Source organism: Perognathus longimembris, chromosome 3 (assembly GCF_023159225.1).
Source record: "Perognathus longimembris pacificus isolate PPM17 chromosome 3, ASM2315922v1, whole genome shotgun sequence".
In the NCBI taxonomy this organism is placed as follows: Eukaryota; Metazoa; Chordata; class Mammalia; order Rodentia; family Heteromyidae; genus Perognathus; species Perognathus longimembris.
In genome coordinates, this window is record NC_063163.1 from 65,558,017 (window position 1) to 65,577,551 (window position 19,535).

Sequence of the window (19,535 nt, forward strand, 5' to 3'; positions counted from 1 at the left end):
GAAAGGGCCATGGAAGTTTCCGGGCAGGAGAGCTGGTCTCTGACTGAATGTTGGCCCATCTGTCCCTAGGGGTGTTTATCTCCCTCATCCCCTCACCTCGTAACTGACAGCCAGTGCCCCTCACCTGGTGGGGACACAGGCCAGAGCCCTTGATGCTGGCAACTGGAACCAGGGACAAGGCAATTCCAGATGACGGGAGGCATCTTTTTATTCTTTTATTTGTAATTGTGATTACAAACGTGATGTGCAGAGGGGTCCCAGTTACGTAAGTCAGGTAAAGAGTGCATTTCTTTTTGAACAGGTTCATTTTCCACGTCGGTTCCAGCGAGTGCTGTTGTTGCCAGCTCCATTCCTGGCTTTTTGGTGGTTCATTGGAGAAAAGAATCTCACAGACTTTCCTGCCCAATCTGGCTTTGAAACCCTGAACCTCTGATTTTCAGCTTCCTGAGTGGCTAGGGTTACACGCATGAGCTATCAGTGCCTGGTTCATCCTTTTTATCCTTTTGGTTGTTGTTGTGGGGCTTAAACTCGGGGCCTGGGTGCTGCCCCTGAGCTCTTTCGCTCAAGTCTATGCCCTACCACTTGAGCCACAGCACTGCTTCTGCTTCTCTAGTAGTTAATTGGAGATGAGTCTCACAGACTTTCCCTGCCCATCTCAGCCTTCTGAGTAGCTAGGATTACAGGTGTGAGCCACCAGCACCCGGCCCTTCTCAGGTTTTTATCCTGAATAAAGCCTGTTGCAGGGCCGGGAATGTGACTTAGTGGTAGAGTGCTCGCCTCATATACATGAAGCCCTGGGTTCGATTCCTCAGTACCACATACACAGAAAAAGCTGGCAGTGGTGCTGTGGCTCAAGTGGTAGAGTGCTAGCCTTGAGCAAAAAAAGAACCTCAGGGACAGAGCCCAGGCCCCAAGTTCAAGCCTCAGGACTGACCAAAACATAATAATAAATAAAACCTGCTGGTCTGTGGAGCCTTTTGACTCTTTATTTATTCTCCGAAACTCTAAATATTTGCTTACACCCAGACCCTGGGTTCAAGTCCTAGGATTGGCAAAAAGTAATTATTTTCTTTGCACACCCCCTCCCCAGAAAAAAAAAATCTCATTATGGCACCAGGCTGGTGTTGAATTCTGAGCTGGATTCATCCCCTGACCTCAGCTGAGATTGAGTAGCTGGGACTACAGGTGTGTGACACTATACCCTGGGTCAGTTGTTCTTGACCATAGCCTAGAAAAAATCAGTAGAGGGTAAACTTTTTTAAATTTACTTTTTGGTTCAGGCTCCTGAGCTTCTGTGCTGAATGAAGGCTGGTGTTCTATTACTTGAACTACACCTCTGCTTCTGTTGTTGTTTGTTTGTTTGGGGTTTTTTTTGTGTGTGCTTAATTGGAGACAAGAATCTTAGGGACTTTCCTGCCCAGGCTGGCTTCAAAAGATCCTCAGCCTGCTGAGTAGGTAGGATTACAGGTGTGAGCCACCAAGCTCTCTCTGGAGTAATACTGAAGGCCAGCTTAGAATGATGGGCCGGAGGTGGCAAGTGGGTGGGGATGGTGGCTTGTATGTGGGAATCCCCTGAATCTGGGAATACATCTGCAGCTGGCTGGACCTTGAAATGCATCCACTCCAGCAGCTCATGGTTAAGCTAAAGGACCAAGGAGCTGGGAGTTGAGGGCTTGAGGGGTATTAAGAAGATACTGGCCTGGGCGCCTGCCAGGTAGTTCACACCTGTAATCCTAGTTACTCAGGAAGCCGAGATCTGAGGATGGTGGTTCAGAGCCAGCCCAGGCAGCAACGTCCGTGAGACTCTCCAATAAACAAATCAGAAAAAGCTAGAAGTGGTGCTGTGGCTCAAGTGGTACAGTGCTAGCCGTGAGCACATAGAGGCTTAGAGACAGTGGCCAGGCCCAGAGTTCAAGCCCCAAGATAGGCAAAAAAACAAAACAAAACACAACAAAAAAGGAAAAGATACTGGAGTCAGGTGCTAGTAGCAAACATATGTGACCCAAGCTGCTCTTTAGGCTAGTACTGGGAGGATCTTGGGTGGAGGCCAGCCTCCACAGGAAAGTTCTAACCAGTAAAAAAAACAAAACAAAAAAACCCCAACAGCTGGCTCTGAGTTCCAACCCCAGTACTGCAGAAGAAGGGGGGTGGCGGGAAGGGGTGGTTACTGGACGTTGGACATGACCAAAACCCTCTCTCCCCAGTGCTCTCTTTCTGCTTTGTATCACCACTGATTTATTTTGCTTCTTTTCACATGTATCCATCCACACACGAAAACATTATCAGAGGATGGGTGGGCTCATTTTTTTGGGGGGGGGGAGGCGGATGTCTTTAACTTTATTTCTTTTGTTTCCTTGCTCTTTACTTATTTAAAAGCCATGTCATCCTTAGTCCTGAACAACCACGAAGGAGGATCGGGCAGGCTGCATTCCCGTGGCATTAACACGGTGGTTTCTCGACATCACGCTTCCCTCCTCCCCCCCCCCCCAGACACACGCACACATGCACACACACACCCCAGACTTGCCAGTGGCCGGGCGCCGCGCTCACCCGGAGTCCAGGCCTCGGCGCCCTCGGCTCCCGGGGCTCCGGGCTCCCACAGGCCTTCCTTAAACGCGCCGGGCCCCAGCCGCGTCCCCATCCCCGCCCACCAGGTGGGGACCTCAAGGCCCCCCGACCCGGCCACCCCCGGGCCCCGCATTACTCCCCCGGGGGAGCATTTGTTCAACTGAATGAAACCCCGAGGCCGGAAGGGAGCGGCGGGGGCCGCGATCGCGGGCGAGTCGCCCCGCGCGGCTCCCGGTCACCCCGGTCCGGGGATCCCAGCGCCCGGCCGGCCCCGCCCCGCGCCCTGCGCCCCGCCCCGGCCCGCCCCCCGGCTGGCCGTCACTTCCTGCCGGGCCCCAGAAGGCCCAGCCGGGCGCGGCGTCGCGGCTGCCCGCGCCATGGTCGCCCTGGAGAACCCGGAGGGCGGCCCGGAGGCGGCGGCGGCGGGGGGCGACCCGGGCCGCCCGCGGATGCTGTGAGCGCGCGAGGGGGGGCGCGGGGGGCGCGCGGGTGGGGTCGGCCTCTGTCCCCCCTCCCCCGCCTCGGGTCCTCCCTCTCCCCTCTCCTCCGCCCGCCCCCCTCCCCGCCTCGGGCCCTCCCTCTCCTCTTGGGGTCGGGGGCCCCCTCCTGCCCTTCCTCCTTCGGTCTCCGCCCTCCCCGGCTCTCCCTTCCCGCTCGCTGTGGAGGTCTTGCCGACCCCCCCTCCCCGAGCTGAGCTCACGGACGCAGGCACCTTTCCCCACCCCCTGTCCGGTGCCCCGCCCCGCCCTGGGTCCGAGCCCGGGGCTCCCGGGGGGCTCCGGGGGGTGCGGTCCAGGTGCCCGCAACCGGTGCCGTGCGCCTGCACCTCCACAGAGGGCGCGCACCTGCGCCCTCCTCCCCGCGTCGCCCTCTCCTGGCTGGCGGGACTCAGTTTCCCCTGGGGGGGGGGGGGAGAGAAGCTCCCAGATAAAATGGGGAGAGGTGTCTCAGAACCCCGGCGAATAGGCGCCAGTGTTTTGTCCTGGGCCGGAGGTGGCCGTTGTGGGGCGCAGGGTTCCTCGTCCACTTGGCTTGTCTGTAAGGGGCGGCTTGTCTGTAAGGGGCTGTGAGCCCTGGGACCGTTGCTCTTCTCTTCCATGCCTCAGTTTCCCCCTTGTAAAGTGGATAGCACCCGTGGCAGCTTCCCTGAGGGGGTTTTGTTGGTTAGTTGGTTGTGGGGCTTGAACTCTGGGCCTGGGCTCTGTCCCTGAGCTCCTCAGCTCAAGGCAAGCGCTCTATCACTTGAGCCACAGCACCACTTCCTGTTTTCTGGTGGTTAATTGGAGATAAGAGCCTCCTGGACTTTCCTGCCCAGGCTGGCTTTGAACCTTGATCCTCAGATCTCAGGTTCCTGTGTAGCTAGGATGACAGGCCTGAGCCACCAGTGCTGGGTTTTTCTGTTTGTATTTGTGTGCATGCTCAGGTACTGAAACTTGAACTCAGGGCCTGGGTTCTGCACCTGAGGCTTTTTCACTTAGTGCTAGCTCTCTACCACTTGAGTAACACTTCCACGTCTGGTTTTCTGGGGTTAATTAACATGAGAGTCTCGGACTCTCTGCTCAGGCAGGCTTTGAGCCCCAGTCCTCTTGAGTAGCTAGGATTACAGGTGTAAGCCCCTGATCCCCAGCAGAGGGTTTTGAAATTCAGTCATTGCTTGTTAATGATTCTCCCAAATGTCCTGCCCCTTTGGAGTTACTTTGAAATGGCCTTATTAGCACTCCATTTTTTTTTTTTGTAGCTGTTGTGGTTTTTATTATTATCACTGTTTTGTTAGTACATCTAACTGTCAGGTCTTTACCAGAAACCTAGGGGTCTTTCCAGGTTAGATAGTGGTCAAGACAGAGGATGCCTGCCTTTTTCTTTTTTCTTTTGTGGTGTTTTGACGCAGTCTCTTTACATGGCCCTAGTGAGCCTTGAACTTGAGATCTTCCTGTGTTCACCTTGCCTCCTGTGTACTGGGATTATAGAAGTGCTCTACCAGGCCTGGCTCTGAGGATGCTCTGAGGCCTTTGGCCATCCCAGTGGGTACTGCCTGCCCACCCCCTGGAGCGGAAGTGCTAAAGCTGGAAATGTTGGTGAGCTTAGGGTTACACTTCCTTGTGGCCCTCTGCTGAGTTCACCTGCCCAGCTGAGTCACCTCCTGCTCTTCAACAGGGGGAAGTGGGTTCTTCCGTTGGGAGGGGAAGAAGATGGGGTTTTACCAGTGGCGTGGCTGGCCCAGGTCCCAAGCCAAACCTGCCAGGAGCATTTTTATTTATTTTTGGTCAGCTGTGGGGCTTGAACTCAGGGCTTGGGCGCTGTCCCTGAGCTCTTTTTTTTTGCTCAAGGCTAGTGCTCCACCACTCTGAGCCACAGCTTCATTTCTGGTTTTCTGGTGGTTCGTTGGAAATCAAAGTCTCATGGACTTTCCTGCCCTGGCTGGCTTTGAACCCCTATCCTCAGACCTCAGCTTCCTGAGTAGCTAGGATTACAGGCATGAGCACCAGTGCCCGGCTTGTGAGGAGCATTGTGGGTACCTTTCTCCCCATTATCCTGCCTCCCTTTTGTGGGTGTTGATCACTTTCACTGTGTAGGCATTGTGTGTGCTGGCTCTGGAGCTTGCACTCACAGCCTAAGTGTGGTCCCTGAGCTTTTCACACTCAAGGATGATACTTTTCCACTTGAGCCACAGCTCCACTCCTACTTTTTGGTGGTGACTTGGCGATAAGAGTCTCATCGACTTTGCTGCCCAGGCTGACTTCAAACTTTGATCTTCAGGTCTCAGCCTCTGGGTAGCTGGGATGACAGGTGTGAGCCACAGGTCCTGGCTGGTGTAGGCATTTTTCTGAGGCCTGGAGGGTTCAGGAAGCCCAGAGTCCTCCTGTGGCTCTGTTTCACTGCTTTGTAACGGTGCACTCATTGGCTGGAGTAGGTGATGGACCAGCCCAAGTGACTGTGTAAACAGGAGTTTAGTTATTCACTCAACAAACCCATCCTGAACACACACCCCCCCGCATACCGCCCACTGTGCCTTGTCTCCTGGGGATTCAATTCAAGGGGACACCAACTGGACCCAGATAACAGCCACTGGCTTCTTCCCCAGGATCTAGGAAACCAGCCAGCAAGGGCAAGCAAGGAGTAAACAAGAAGGGGAAAGGCCAGCTGGCTCAGGTGCCTACCAGTTAAGCCGGAAGAAGGTTGTTTGGGCCAGCTGGGGGGTGTGACCATGATCCCTGAGAGGTAGCACTTGGACATGAACCAGAATGAGCTAGGGAACAGTGCCAGGTGAGCATGTGCAAAGGCCCTGGGGTAGAGCTGAGCTGGAGCTATCCCCCAGCCATTTCAGCCACATGGCACAAACTGGTCTCCCCTTCTTCTCTGCATCTCCCCTTTGTGCCCCACTTCCTGTCTGCAGAGGGGGAATCTGGCTCTGAATCCAGAGGCCAGATGTGTCTTTGGCTGGAATCTGAAGGTTGAGTTGAATCCAGCAGGTTAGAGTTGATAGAGGGACTTGTGCTCTCAGCTCTGGGGTGCTTGTGGTCCCCATCCCATCCCGGGAGTGGGTGGTGACCTCTCTCCCCCCATCCACATGCTGGGGGGTCCAGTGCTAAGCCAGGGAGGAGCCCTCATAGGCACTGGGGAGCCACTCACAGGTGGTGCTGGGGCAGGGGCCACGCCCCACTGGGAGGGCAGGCTGAGGGAAGCAGGTGGCTCTGGGTCACACACAGGATCTGATCTGGGGGAAGGGGGGATCCTTGTTTACTGGATCTGGAGACCCCTCTGTTAAAGTGGGGTGAAGCCAGGCCCTGCAGAGCGGGATGTGGCCTTGCGTGTGTTATCAGCCCTGCTCAGTCACAGGGGTGGAGCAGGAGGGGCCCAGCTGATGACTCACCCTTCTGGGGGTTGCCATGGCTGTGTCCTCCAGCTCTGGGGACGGAGGACCCCAGACTCGAACTTCCTCTGCAAATCTGTGTGACCTTGGGGGTGGGGGTTGGGGGTCCCTGTCCTCGGATGAGCCCAGAGAGAGAGAAAGCTCCCTTTGTGTTAGCGTGGGAGTGAGCTCCTCGGCATAGGAAGGAAGCAAGTGGGTGCTTGGCTATTTTGGCTCTTTGGTGTTCTTTCTGGACTCCCAGTCTCTTGTAAGTTTTACAACTGCCCCCTCCCCAATGTATCGAAGTAACACCCTTGGTAGTATTAAACCTCAGGGTTGGCCTGAGAAGGTGGCTTAGTGGTAGAGTGCTTGCCTAGCATGCATGAAGCCCTGGGTTTGATTTCTCAGCACCACATACACAGAAAAAGCTGGAAGTGGCGCTGTGGCTCAAGTGGTAGAGTGCTAGCCTTGAGCACAGAGAGGCTCAGAGACAGAGCCCAGGCCCTGAGTTCAAGCCCCAGGACTGGCAAAAAAAAAAAAAAAACACCCCCAAACCAAGATCCTCAGGGTGGGAGGTCCCCAGCTTCTGAATGGTGGGCACTTGGTCAGCCCAGCTGTGAAGCTGGTCTGGGGGAAGTTCTGACTCAGGCTTCTCCCCTGCCTGTGTTCTCTCTCTGTTGTTTTAAATTTACTTTTTTTTTTTTTTTGCCAGTCCTGGGGCTTGGACTCAGGGCCTGAGCACTGTCCCTGGCTTCTCTTTGCTCAAGGCTAGCACTCTGCCACTTGAGCCACAGCGCCACTTCTGGTCATTTTCTGTATATGCTGTATATGTTTCTGTATATGCTGGGGAATTGAACCCAGGGCCTCATGTGTAACGAGGCAAGCACTCTTGCCACTAGGCCATATCCCCAGCCCACATTAAATTTACTTTTGTTTTGTTCCTTTTGGTCCATGGGGCTTGAACTCAGAGCCTGGGCTCTGTCCCTGGGCTGTGGCTCCACTTCTGGTTTTCTGTGGGTTAATTAGAGATAAGTCATGGACTTTCCTGCCCGGGCTGGCTTTAAACTGCGGTCCTCAGATCTCAGCCACTTGAGCAGCTGGGATGACAGGTGTGCGCTACCAGCACCCAGCTTATTGGCTTATGATGTTGTCTAGTACTTTGGACATATATATATACAACTTGTGTCTCAGAGTTTTTAGACCGCTGGGAAAGTTTTGGTAGTATGTTCCATTCTGCTGACTTTTTTTTAAAAGAAGATATTTATTGTAGTGCAAAGGTGATACACAGAGGGGTTATAGTTACGTACGTAAGGAAACGAGTACAATTCTTTTTTTTTTTCTTTATTGTCGAAGTGTGATACAGAGGGGTTACAGATTCATAGGAAAGGCAGTGAGTACGTTTCTTGTTCTACTTGTTACCTCCTCCCTCATATCCTCCTCCCCCCCCACGAGTACAGTTCTTGTCCAACATTGCTACCCTCTCCTTTTCTCCTGCTTTACCTTTCCCATCTCCCCTCCCCCTTCTGCTAACTTTGAATGAATGTTTTTTGGCAGTCTTGAGGTTTGAACTCAGGGCCTTGGTGCTTGCTAGGCAAGTGTTCTGCCACTTAAGCCACACCTCCAGTCCTTTCTATGCTGGTTATTTTCTGAAGTGTGTTTTGATTTTGTTGGAGGTGGCCTGAACCTTGGTTCTCCTATTTACACGTCCCACATAACCAGGATTGCAGGTGAACACCACCACACTTGGCCTGTTTGTTGAGATGGAATCGCAAAGACTTTTTTTACTAGGGCTGGCAGCGAACCTCAGTCCTCATGACCTCAGCCTCCAGAGTAGTCAGGACTATAGGAATGAGCCTCTATCCTAGCCCTGCAATTATTATTTTCTAATCCATTTAGTCAGAGTGGTATGGGGGAAGGAGCAGAGGGCACGGTTAGCATGTGGGGGTGGAAAATCGGGCACCTCAGACTCCACAATCAGCCCATGAAGGGGTGTGTGTGTTTCTGAACCCATAGTCTGTGGCATGAGGGTTGTTGGGGCAGATCTTGGTGACTCTTCTCATCAGCAAGTTTCCATCTAGCCGGGTAGGCACCATGGCTCATGCCTGTAATCCCAGTTACTCAGGAGACTTGAGACCTGAAGATCACAGTTCCAAACTAGCTGGGGAAGGAAAGTCCATGAGACTCTTATCTCCAGTGAACCACCAAAAGGCCAGAAACGGAGCTGTGGCTCAGGTGCTAGGGTGCTAGCCTTGAGCACAAAAGCTCAGGGCTCCAGGACTAGTACAAAATAAAACAAGCAAAGGAAAGAAAGTTTCCATCTAAAAGCTGCCTCCCTCCCACTCTGCCATGTTTGTCCCCTCTGCCCAGGTGGCTTGATTGGTCCTTAGGTGTGTGTGGGAGGGGCGGCTGGCAGTGCCAGCCAATCCATCCCTACAGTTCTTTTTTTTTTTTTTTTTTCAGAAGAAAGAACAGATTTATTGTGCCACCAGTGCACTAACGAGTATAGGAATTAACATTCTGAAGAAATTTAGACAATTTTCTATTTTCACTTTTTAAGTTGAAGGAATAACAGCATAGAAAACATACATTTTTGTGTTTGCTTCAATGAATTTTGACAAACATACCTGAGTACTAATACATATTCATAATACAGATCATTTGTACCACCCTAGAAAGTTCCTTCTTGGCCTTTTCCAGTGAATATTCTATCCTCCAAAGACATAGCCCTTGTTTTGATTTCTATCACCATATAATCTCTGCTTGTGGGGATTACAAGTATAAACCACTCCACCCAGTAATTTTAACATTAGAAATCCGTATTTCTGTCATATTATACTGTCATATTGGTCACAAATTTTTAGATGAGGTTAACATATTTCATTCATTGTTCATCTCTTAGACTTTTTTTTTCTTTTGGTACCAATCCTGGGTTTTGAACTCAGGGCCTGGGTGCTGTCCCTGAGCTTTTTTTTTTTGCCAGTCCTGGGCCTTGGACTCAGGGCCTGAGCACTGTCCCTGGCTTCTTCCCGCTCAAGGCTAGCACTCTGCCACTTGAGCCACAGCGCCACTTCTGGCTTTTTGCTGGTTAATTGAAGATAAGAGTCTCACGGACTTTACTGCCTCAGCAAGCTTTGAGCCATGATCCAAAGATCTAAGCCTCCTGAGTAGGTAGGATTACAGGCATGAGCCACTGGTGCCCAGCAAATGGCTGTTTTTTCTTTTAATCAAGTTTACTTGTTAATTTATTCTAGCTCTGCCTCTTTAGTAAAAAGAGGCTGCACTCACAGAAATAGTTGCATGATTATGTAATACAAGTGACTTGTTCTGTCTTAAAGGATGCTACTCAATGGTACTAAACCACTTAACTCCTAGAATCTAATCTTCCATATTTCCATGGCAAGTTACATACTTCATCTCAGTCCTTGGTAGCCTTTGGAACTTGTCAAAGGAGCAATATCTCAATTTACAGACAAAAAGATTCAACAAGCAACTGGCTTATACACTCTTATGCTTAACCACTGGTACCAAGAATTAGATTGTTCTTTTGCTCAATACCATCTCACACTCCATGTACCCAAGGAAAGTCAGCCTGCATTCCAAAATTCAATGTCCTTGTTTCTTCTCTGGAAATTCATACATTACCCATTCCTTCCATCCTCCTGCATAGTGTTGGGCACTGCTGAAGCCTAGAGATATTGCTGTGTCTATGGCCTTCTTGCTTCTCACTCCAGCTAGACAAGAAAACACTATGCTGTCAGATTTGCATGGCTTTACTTGATGATATTTCTCTTTGAAATCTCTGGGGCTCATCTGCAGAGCTTGGCCTACTTCATTCAATGGTATATTAATAGACCCCGGGATTTTTACCATGTTGTACAATTTCCCATGTCTCTCTAACATAATGTTTTTAGAAGTCAACAGGTTTTTTTAGTTCCTTGTAAGTGATGTGCTTAGGAACAGCAGTACAAAAATTATGGCAGCTTCTCTGTATTGACTTTAAACCACAGAACGCCGGCACCGCGGCCCCGAGAGCCGCTCCAGGTGCGGATCCGAGCACCAGTCAGGACTGCATGGTCCGGGCCGAAGATCCCCCACAGTTCTAATCCGGTGCCCACAATGACTGCATTTGTGCTAATGGAAGGGCAGATTAGCGCCCCCAGGAGTGAGGAGCTCTGAGGAGCCGCTGCCCCTCCCTGGCCTGGCTCCTGGGGTCTCTGCAGGGGAGAGTTGAGCCCTTGGAGGGTGGGCCCAGGGCTATGTTCTGGTTTACCTGGTACCTGGGGTGGGAGAGCTGGATACAGTCAAATGGCTTGGTTCTCCCAAGAGAGGCTGAGCTTCAAGTCCTGGACCCAAGGGCCTCCTGTTGCCGGCCACTGGCTTGCTCTGTGACTTTGGCTGTCTTCTCTTTTCCCAGCCTCAGCTTCCCAATCTGTTATCACAACTGTACTTGCCTTATGGGTATTGAATGTTCTCCTAGTTGGGGAAGTTAAGCAGGTAATAAGGGACCCCCATCAAGCCCACCTTGATTCTGAAGGTGGTCCCGCTCTGCCCCCACCCGGCCCACAGGCCCCTCCAGGGCTGCCTGCCCCCACTAGCCAGCTCCCAGGTGAAGAGACTTTCAGCCTCCAGGCGCAAGCAGCATTTCATCAACCAGGCTGTGCGGAATTCAGACCTTGTGCCCAAAGCCAAGGGACGGAAGAGCTTACAGCGCTTGGAGAACAGTAAGCCAGGGAGGTGGGGGAGAGGGGTACTTCTCTTCCCCCAACCCCCACCCATGAAAGCTTGTTGTGTTACTGTTGCCTGAAGGGGAGCTGGCTGGCTGCTGAGCTTAAGGCAAGGGAACAGGAAATACCCAGACTTGGACAACCCCTAGATTTACTGGATCAAAACTGGGCCAGAGGGTATTTGGGGCATGAGACTTGGGGCTTCAAAGAATGTAAAGGAGTTCACGGAGGCAGGATTCATAGGGCTTGGAGGCTGGATGGGAAAGAGTGGGAGCGTGGGGGAGAACTAGCTAGGAAGCCAGGAAGGAAGACAGGTCGTGGGGACCCTGGATGTTGCTCCTAGCCGGATGACATCTGTTTCCCTCCAGCCCAGTACCTCCTGACCCTGATGGAAGCCGATGGAGGTCCACCAGGTCTGGAGGACGGGGACTTGACACTCCCTGCAGCCCCGGGCATCTTTGCCGAGGCCTGCAACAATGCCACCTATGTGGAGGTAAGGCCCAGGGCCCCTCACAGGCCCCCTTCTTGGGCAAGGAACCCATGAGCTCACTCTCTGCCAGGCTGTTGTCTGAATCCCTCATCTGGAGCCCCTCCCACTGTGGTGTCTAGATGGAAGCCCTCAGTCTCCCTCCCTGCCCAGACCTGGCCAGAGCTCCCAGGAAGCTTCCAGCCTCCCATCTATCCACTCTCACCCTGGAATTAATGACCCACACCACCCCGGCCAAGGCACACTGCATGTATACTGACCCAGTTAGCCCAGCTCCTCTGTGACACGGGTTAGGCGGCCCCAAGGTGATGGTCCAAAGGAGGACTTCCACCTATCCACCTACTTGGCCATCCCCCCTCACTCCCCCCTCCCCCGCCATCATTTGCCAAGTGGGGAAAATGAGGTCCTGAGACTCGAGGTCCTCCGCTTAGGATCCCAGAATGACCCTGCCTGCCACTTTCCAGGTCTGGAATGACTTCATGAACCGCTCTGGGGAGGAGCAGGAGCGGGTGCTCCGCTACCTGGAGAACGAGGGCCAGAACAAGCCGAGGAGGAGGGGCCCGGGCCGTGGGGAGGACCGGCGGAGAGGTGAGGGCTGTCAGTGGGCGGGGCTTTGGCTGTGGGCGGGGACATGGGTGCGGGAGGGGCCGGGTGTGGGCGGGGCTACTGCGTGTGGGCGGGGTGGACATGGAGAAGGCAGAGTCTAAAGCTTAAATTGTGCGGTGGGTGGAGCTGTGGTGTGGGAGGGGCCTATTGTGAAAAGAATGTGGTGGGTGGAGCTACGGTGTGGGAGGGGCCTACAGTGAAAAGAATGGTGGGCGGGGCTATGGTATGGGGGCGGTGCCTGGTGTGGGAGGGGCCCTGGCAGGAATTGGGCCAGCGGAGTGGATGGGTCCTGATGTGGGCGTGGCAAGGTCACACATGGGTGGGGACATTGGTTGCATTGGGTGGGACATAGCAAAAGGCCTCACCTGTGACCCTTACTCTGGACTCCCACAGAGGACCCAGCATACACACCCCACGAGTGCTTCCAGCGCATCAGCCGCCGGCTGCGGTCCGTGCTGAAGCGGAGCCGCATCCCCATGGTAAGTGCCAGGCCTTATGTGGGTGGGCCTGGTTTGTTTTTTTTTTTTTTTTTTTTTTGCCAGCCCTGGGGACTTGAACTCAAGGCCTGGGCACTGCCCCTGAGCTTCTTTTTGCTCAAGGATAGCACTTTACCACTTGAGCCACAGCACCACTTCCAGCCTTTTCAATTTATGTGGTACTGAAGAATCAAACCCATGGTAGGCAAGCACTCTACCATTAAGCCACATTCCCAGCCTGGTCTTTCTTGATGGGGCCCTTTTTCATGTATTCATGGCTGTTTCCCACCTGGAGACAAGGCAAGAGGAGGTTACTCAGGGCAAGTGGTCATGTGGCGAGTGACAGCAGCAGACGGATCAAGGTGATTAGAGTGCAGGACCTCAGCTGCAATGCCAGGGTTGCCCTTTTGTGTAGGAATGACAAGGACAAAGAAGGTGGGCATTGCAGGGTGTATAGGAGTCCGCTAGGCAGAAGGTATAAAGATGTTACATAAGGGCTGGGAATGTGGCTTAGCAGTAGAGTGCTTGCCTAGCATGCAGGAAGCCCTGGGTTCAATTCCTCAGCACCACATACACAGAAAAAAGCTGGAAGTGGCGCTGTGGCTCAAGAGGTAGAGTGCTAGCCTTGAGCAAAAAGAAGCCAGGGACAGTGCTCAGGCCTTGAGGACTGGCAAAAAAAAAAAAAAAAAAAAAAAGTTACATAATCATTTGTGATGGATCAGTGGTAAGATTTGAACTTAGGGTTTTGGACTTGAGTCTGCCTCAGGTATTAGGGAGCCCAGGCCTGATAGTGGGGACCCACAGTGGCTTGACCACCCTCGTCTCTCTTTTCCCCAGGAAACACTGGAGAGCTGGGAGGAGCGGCTGTTGAGGTTCTTCTCTGTGTCCCCCCAGGCTGTATACACAGCCATGCTGGACAACAGGTAGTGGGGTGGGGGAGGGGAAGCACGTTTTTCCTCACTGTAGCCCTTCCTGACTTGGCTGCTCATGGCTTTTCCTCCACAGCTTTGAGAGGCTCCTGCTTCATGCCGTTTGCCAGTACATGGACCTCATCTCAGCCAGTAAGTGCCTGTGCCCCCCACAGCCCAGCTGGCCCCCTCCAGCCCAGGAAGCAAAGGCCAGGGTCCTATAGAGTCAGATTTTTTTTCAGATTTCTGGTAGCAATAAGACTCTATAATTCATCAGAATCTCCCTATGTGGTTGGCCCCAGGCTCAGTGGCCTGGAGGTGTCCACAGCCGGACAAATGGGCAGGCACCCCTCAATCCAGAGCTCCAGGGCTGTGTCGAGGAGGTGTCCCCTCCTTGGAGAGACAAAGCCCAAGTTTGAAGAGCACCCAAATCAGCCATGAGATGATTGTCCTCAGTCTCCAGAAGCTTAACACTTAGACTCCACCTCCAGGACCACTGGAAGGTTTCCCTCGGCTGCCTGGACCCTCATCTTTACAATGTGGAGTGCTCTCAAGACACTCCTCTAATGAGGTCCTCACTGCTCTTGCTAGCACCAGGTGCCCCAGCTGGTCCTCACTTCCCACACCTGTCTCTGTCTCCTGCCTGGAGTTACCAAGGAGACAGTTGCCACGCAACTTTGTACGGAAGACATAACCTCTACGCCTGTCTTTGTTCCCTAAGACTGAGAGTGGCAGAGCTTGGCAGGGTGGGAGATTCTCTGCCAACGTCAAGCTGTGGCCTGGACATGAAGAAGGAGTGCCCCATCAAGATGGGGAGGAGGGGGAAGAAGGTTCTAGGCAGAGGAAATAGCAAAAACAGGGCCCTGAGGTGGAATGAGCAAGGTGGATCTGGGATTACATCTGAGTTGAGAGAGGAGACCCGGGGAGGGCTGGGAGGTCGGAAGTCCCAGGAGGAGGCTGGACACGAGGTCAGGCTCTGAGGTCCACGGGGCCTTGGGACACATCTCAGTGTCCCTGTCTATAAGGAACAGGAGGAAGTGGGCTGCCGATTCAGAACGAGGGGGTGTTAGTTGTTCTTGTGAATCCAACCTGGAACCCAGGAGCTATGGTCAGCCAGGCCCAGAGTTGCCAGCTGGCAGCACAAATGAGGGTCCGTATCTCTATGTGCTGAGATTTTCCCAATCCTCTATTTTATTTTGCCATTCCTGGGGCTTGGACTCTATGGCCTGAGCACTGTCCCTGGCTTCTTTTTGCTTAAGGCTAACACTCTGCCACTTGAGCCACAGCGCCACTTCTAGCCTTTTCTATATATGTGGTGCTGAGGAATCGAACCCAGGACTTCATGTATGTGAGGCAAGCACTCTTCTACTAAGCCATATTCCCAGTCCCCAATCCTCTTATTTTTTTGTGTGTGTGCCCATACTGAGGCTTGAACTCAGAACGTGGGTACTGTCCTTAAGCTTTTTCTCCTCCAGACAGGTGCTCTACTACTTAAGCTGTACCTCCTTTTTTGGCTTTTTGGTGGTTTATTGGAGATAAGAGTCTCTCAGACCAGCCAGACGCTGGTGGCTCATGCAAGCTGAGATGTGGGGATCACAATTCAAAGCCAATCTGAGCAGGAAAGTTCGTGAGACTATCAATCACCATTAACCCCCAGAAAAGCTGGAAGTAGAGCTGTGGCTCAAAGTGGTAGAGCACTAGCCTTGAGCAAAAAGAGCTCAAGGACAGTGCCCTGGCAGGTTTTGATCTTTGATCTTCAGATCTCAGCCTCCTAAATAGCTAGGATGGCAGGTGTGAACCATCAGCGCCTGGCTTCTCTTTCTTTTTTGGCCAGTCCTGGGCCTTGGACTCAGGGCCTGAGCATTGTCCCTGGCTTCTTTTTGCTCAAGGCTAGCACTCTGCCACTTGAGCCACAGCACCACTTCTGGCCGTTTTTCTGTATATGTGGTGCTGTGGAATCGAACCTAGGGTCTCGTGTATCCGAGGCAGGCACTCTTGCCACTAGGCTATATCCCCAGCCCTTCTCTTTTTTTAACTCTGGCTTTGTGTACTGACCACAGGCGCTGACCTGGAAGGCCGGCGACAGATGAAGGTCAGCAATCGGCATCTGGACTTCCTGCCGCCAGGGCTGCTCTTGTCCGCCTACCTGGAGCAGCACTGATGACAGCCCCCTGGAGCCCTGCCTGCTGCCACACGGGGCCCCAAGGTCTCCCACATCGTCTGCTCACATCATTGAGATTTTTAAAATTTGCCCTTGGAAACCGAAACCTGCTCTTCCCCTGGGGTGGGTTCTCTGACCCTTGACCCCTCCCTGCCCAGCTCACAGGTCCACACTGGCAGCTGGGACTGCCCGACTGTCCCTGCAGCCTCTGTACATAGCCTCCTACCCTGTGACTTTTGTCTGGGTGGGAAGACCTGACCTGGGCATGTTGCTTTCTTCATTGTTGAGCTTTTTTTTTTTTTTTTTGGCCCAGGTTGAAGCTCAGGTGAGGAGGGAAAAAAATCAAGGGGTTTTATCACTTTTAATGTGTTTGGCATGATTTGTTGTACATTTTTAAATTTCCCTTTTGAAGAGAAAAAAACAACAAAACAACAAAAAAAAAAATCTACCACAACCCCAAATCTTGCCCTAGCTGGTAAAGCATGGGGCTTCATGACAGCCTTTGCTTGACCCCTGCCAATTTTTACCTCTGATGGGAGAGGGTGTCCCTTGGGACCCAGCCCCTCATCCCAGGAGCATTTTGTCTTGTGCATGTGTGTGTATGTGTGTGTGTGTGTGTGTGTATATGTGTGCACGCACATGCGTGGGTCCTCCACGCAGGACAAGCTTCATCTCAAGGGCTGGTTTTATGCTTTTAGCTATGCGTGTCTTGTGGTCCCTCCTCCCCTGCCTGCTCTCCACCTAACACCCCGCCCCCCCACCCAATTCCCTCCCTTTATACTGGGGATCCAGGACTTCCAGCCAGAAGCCTCTGACCTCTGTTACCCCTGTCCCTAGCCTGGCTCCAATTGCCCTGCCGGGAGCAGGGGCCCCGTGTGGAGAACAGGCCTGCTTGGTGTGCTTGGGGGATGGGAAGTGTTTTAATAAATTCCTGGTGCTCTGGCAGATGGGCTTGTCTTTGTGTTGGCTAGGCACACTGGGCCTGGGGCCCAGGCTCCGCCATGACGGCCACATCCCGGGTAAAGTGGGTGTTTGTCTGATGTGCTAAGCTGTGAGGCTCTACCACCTGGGCTGTCCTCTGTGAAGATCAGATGGCAGCATGAACCCTTTGGTGTCTCTCGTGTGGTCAATCTGGGGCTGGTGCATGGGGCCGCACAGGACCTCCTCCAGAGCCACAGGGCTTTATTCGCTGCCAGGCTGAGACCCAGGTCTGCAAGGCCACACACCACCACCACCACCATCCCCTAAGCTCTGGGGAGTTCATTCTTGCCTCCACCACGGGCTCTCCCCATCTTTGGGCTTGTGGCCACGCCAGCCTCTGCCTCCATCCTCCATGTTGTTTTCTCTCTGGGCTTTCCTGGATCCAACTACCTCCTATTGAAATAGACAGGTAGTCCTGATGCACCCGGATCATCCTAACCCCCTCATTTTAACTTAGAGTTTCTCTAGAGACCCTATCTCCTAATAGGACCACACAGAGGTATGAGGTTAGGCCTTTAGTGTTTTTTTTTTTGGGGGGGGGGGCGATTGAGGCCATGATACCACTTGACCTCAGTGGCTCAGTTTCCAGTATGAGGAACGAGATCACCCAGTGGATGGTGGATTGTGGTCTAAGGCTTAGGTTAGCCCTGACAGAAGCCCTGAACAGTATCTGAATATCAAACTAAAAGCAAAAAGGGCTGCAGCGTGAATCAAGTGGTAGAATTCCTGCCCAGCAAGTGTGTGAGGCCCTGAATTCCATCCCCATAAAATTAAAACAATAGATTAGTCTCAGGACCAGGAAAAAAGTCTAAATATCAGACCCTGTCAGGATCCGGCAAGTGCTCTAATAGGTACACCAGACTATGATTTTATTTATTTATTTATTTTGCCAGTCCTGTGGCTTGAACTCACTCAGGGCTTGGGTGCTAGCCCTGGGCTTCTCTGTGCTTAAGGCTAGCACTTGAGCTACAGGGCCATTTCCAGCTTTTTCTGTTTTTATGTGGTATGAAGAATCAAACCCAGGGCTTCATGCATGCAAGGCAAGCACTGTAACACCAGGCCACATTCCCAGCCCTTATTTTAACTTTATTAGTGTATGTGTGTGTGTGTATTTTATTAGGGTGTGAACTTAGAACCTTGTACTCTTGGGCTGGGAATACAGCCTAGTGGTGAGTGCTTGCCTCGTATACGTGAAGCCCTGGATTCCATTCCTCAGTACCACATATATAGAAAAAGCCAGAAGCGGCACTGTGGCTCAAGTGGTAGAGCGCTAGCCTTGAGCAAAAAGAAGCCAGGGACAGTGCTCAGGCCCTGAGTTCAAGCCCCAGGACTGGTAAAAAAAACAACAACAATGATAGGGCTCCACACCAGGATGGTAATCCTAGTTACTCAGGAGGCTGAGGTCTGAGGATCATTTGAAGCCAGCCCTTGAGTCCATGAGGCTCTTTCTTCAATTAACCAACACATGTATCGCTATGGTTCTGGGATAATTGCTTTCTTCTTTGGCTGATTACCTAATATTTATGTCCTGCTGAATAGTTGATGGGCTCCTGGATCTTTAGAGGGCAGCCCACCATTAAGAGGGTTAGTTTTAGACCAGGTTTCTGTTTCCTGGAAGTACAGGATGCTTCAGGCTGTGGGTCCTATAATCGGTCACTTCTTTCATAGGAACCTCATGCTAGAAACCAAATTCTGGGCTCAATGCCACCACCACCCCCATATGTCCTTTTTTTTTTTTTGTCCTGCCAGTCCTGGGGCTTGAATTCACTCAGGGCCAGGGTGCTGTCCTTGAGCTTCTCTGTGCTCAAGGCTAGCACTACCACTTGAGCCATAGTGCCACTTCTGGCTTTTTCTGTGTATGTGGTACTAAGGAATCAAACCCACATTCCCAGCCCAATTTATTTTTTTGTGCTGGTCCTGGGCTTGAACTCAGAGCCTGAGTGCTGTCCCAAGGCTCATTTGCTCAAGGTTAGAGCTCTATCATTTGAGCCACAGCTCCACTTTCAGCAGCTTTTTTTTTTTTTTTTTTTTTTCCTAACCTCAGTCTTTAGATCTCAGGCTCCTGAGTAGCTAGGATTACAGGATTGAGGTTCAAAGCTATCCAGGCCAGGAAAGTCTGTGAGACTCATTTCCAATTAGCCAGCAGAAAGCTAGAAGTGGAGCTGTGGCTCAAGCTAAGGGACAGTGCCCAGGACCTGAGTTCAAGCTTCATTATCAGCACCAGAAAATTAAAAAAAAAATTAAAGAAAGATATTAAGTATGAAGTCCCTATAGTTAGAGAGCATTGGAGATAAAGATAAGCCCCAGATCCATCAAAAACGTTCCGTGTGTTCAGGGAGAAAGAATTCCGGTGATGTTTAAAGTGGAAAAATCCTCAATTAAAAAAGTCAACTTGGGGCCAGATAACAGTAATAAAAAAAATTAAAGGCCCTCCCTCCCCCTCACTTGGGCTGGGAATGTGGCTTAGTGGTAGAGGGCTTACCTAGCATGCACGAAAGCCCAAGCTCCAGCTGCTCAACTGAGAATAAACGGGAAAAAGATAAGAAAAGCAAGCAGTATGTGTTTGTATCAGGATGCCGACCTGGATATGGGGTTTGGAACAAGAGCTTTAAATCGGATTACTGAGTTTGTCTGGACCTTGAGGCAAAATATGGAACGCTTCACGAATTTGCGTGTCATCCTTGCGCAGGGGCCATGCTAATCTTCTCTGTATCGTTCCAATTTTAGTATATGTGCTGCCGAAGCGAGCACAAACTCAATACCATCCAGGGAAC

The 19,535-nt window shown here is 52.0% G+C and overlaps 1 protein-coding gene, 1 non-coding gene and 1 pseudogene across 3 annotated transcripts; 1 reads left to right on the forward strand and 2 right to left on the reverse strand.

The window, feature by feature from the left end:
- Window positions 1-2,895: 2,895 nt before the first annotated feature.
- On the forward strand, window positions 2,896-16,725 carry R3hdm4 (R3H domain containing 4). Of its 2 annotated transcripts, none has more exons than XM_048341822.1 (8): window positions 2,896-3,022; window positions 10,985-11,139; window positions 11,511-11,635; window positions 12,094-12,217; window positions 12,629-12,714; window positions 13,549-13,634; window positions 13,717-13,772; window positions 15,680-16,725. In XM_048341822.1, the coding sequence occupies exons 1-8, from the start codon at window positions 2,946-2,948 to the stop codon at window positions 15,778-15,780; spliced, it is 810 nt and encodes a 269-aa protein (XP_048197779.1). In that variant the 5' UTR covers window positions 2,896-2,945; the 3' UTR covers window positions 15,781-16,725. The 2 variants fall into 2 exon arrangements, with proteins under 2 accessions (XP_048197779.1, XP_048197780.1); XM_048341823.1 differs by lacking the exon at window positions 2,896-3,022 and adding an exon at window positions 5,786-5,832.
- LOC125348530 lies at window positions 10,021-10,490 on the reverse strand (annotated as a pseudogene).
- A 2,680-nt stretch (window positions 16,726-19,405) lies between the features above and the next one.
- On the reverse strand, window positions 19,406-19,512 carry LOC125349833. The gene has a single exon (XR_007210630.1). It is a non-coding gene; the product is annotated as a U6 spliceosomal RNA (small nuclear RNA).
- Window positions 19,513-19,535: the final 23 nt, after the last annotated feature.